Genomic DNA, 982 nt, shown 5'->3' on the forward strand with positions numbered 1-982 from the left:
CTCCCTTGCCTCACTCAGCAACCTGGGATATATTTCATCCGGGCCTGGAGATTTATCTACTTTTAAGCCTGCCAGACCACTTAGAACCTCCTCCCTTTCTATGCTATGGAGACCAGGGAATCCAATGTTCAGTCACTGGTCTGATTTTGGGAGGCCAGCTATTGCCAATTTTGAGGAGAGGCCGATTGGCTGAGGTAGTTTGGAAAAATGATTTTAAAATTATGGTAGATAACCAATGGCAAACATTTAATGAAATAATCCATAACTCTCAATGAATATACATTCCCTTGTGGAATAAAACCCCACTGGAAAAGTGGTACAGCCATGGTTAATTAGAAAAGTTAAGGATAATTTTAAAGAAGAGGCTGACAACATTGCTTAAAATAATCATTAGAATTGTCGACCTGAACGAAGTTGGTGTACTTGGTGACTGCTTTGGTGCCTTCAGAGACGGCGTGTTTGGCCAATTCCCCTGGCAACATGAGGTAGACAGCGCTCTGGACCTCCCTGGCCGAGATGGTGTGGCGCTTGTCACAATGAATGAGGTGCAAAGCCTCGGAGGTGATGCACTCGAAAATGTCAACAATGAAGGAACTCATAACATTCATGGCCTCGGATGAGTTTCTGGTGGAAGGGTGGACCTGGGTCAGCACCCTGTACACGTAAGCGGAACAGCTCTGCTTGCGAGAGTTCCTCCGCTTCTTGGGCATCTTCTTGGTGACTTTCATCAGCGACTGCAACAAGCCTATGGATTGGGAAGGGTTGAAAAATCAGCAAAGGATGAGCAAGGAAATGATAAAGTGGGAGAAAACGGAATGAGAGGGAATTAGCAAGAAATATAAAACTAGAGCTTTTACAAGCGTGTAAAAAATGATTAGCGAAAGTAAAAATGGTTCCCTCAGAGACAGGAGAAATTATAATGTAGAATAAAGAAGTGGCAGGGACATTAAACAAATATTAGTGTCTGTTCATAGGAGAAGGC

The 982-nt window shown here is 43.6% G+C and overlaps 1 protein-coding gene across 1 annotated transcript; it reads right to left on the bottom strand.

Annotated features, from left to right (window-relative positions):
- Nucleotides 1–353: 353 nt before the first annotated feature.
- LOC121293646 (late histone H2B.L4-like) lies at nucleotides 354–728 on the bottom strand. Its single transcript, XM_041216813.1, has one exon. It carries the CDS (start codon nucleotides 726–728, stop codon nucleotides 354–356), a length of 375 nt encoding a protein of 124 aa, XP_041072747.1.
- Between the last annotated feature and the right edge of the window lie 254 nt (nucleotides 729–982).

This window comes from Carcharodon carcharias, chromosome 22 (assembly GCF_017639515.1).
Source record: "Carcharodon carcharias isolate sCarCar2 chromosome 22, sCarCar2.pri, whole genome shotgun sequence".
Classification (NCBI taxonomy): Eukaryota; Metazoa; Chordata; class Chondrichthyes; order Lamniformes; family Lamnidae; genus Carcharodon; species Carcharodon carcharias.

Coding starts and splice junctions, on each gene's coding strand:
- LOC121293646 (XM_041216813.1), bottom strand. CDS start 728: ATGAAAGTCACCAAGAAGATGCCCAAGAAGCGGAGGAACTCTCGCAAG.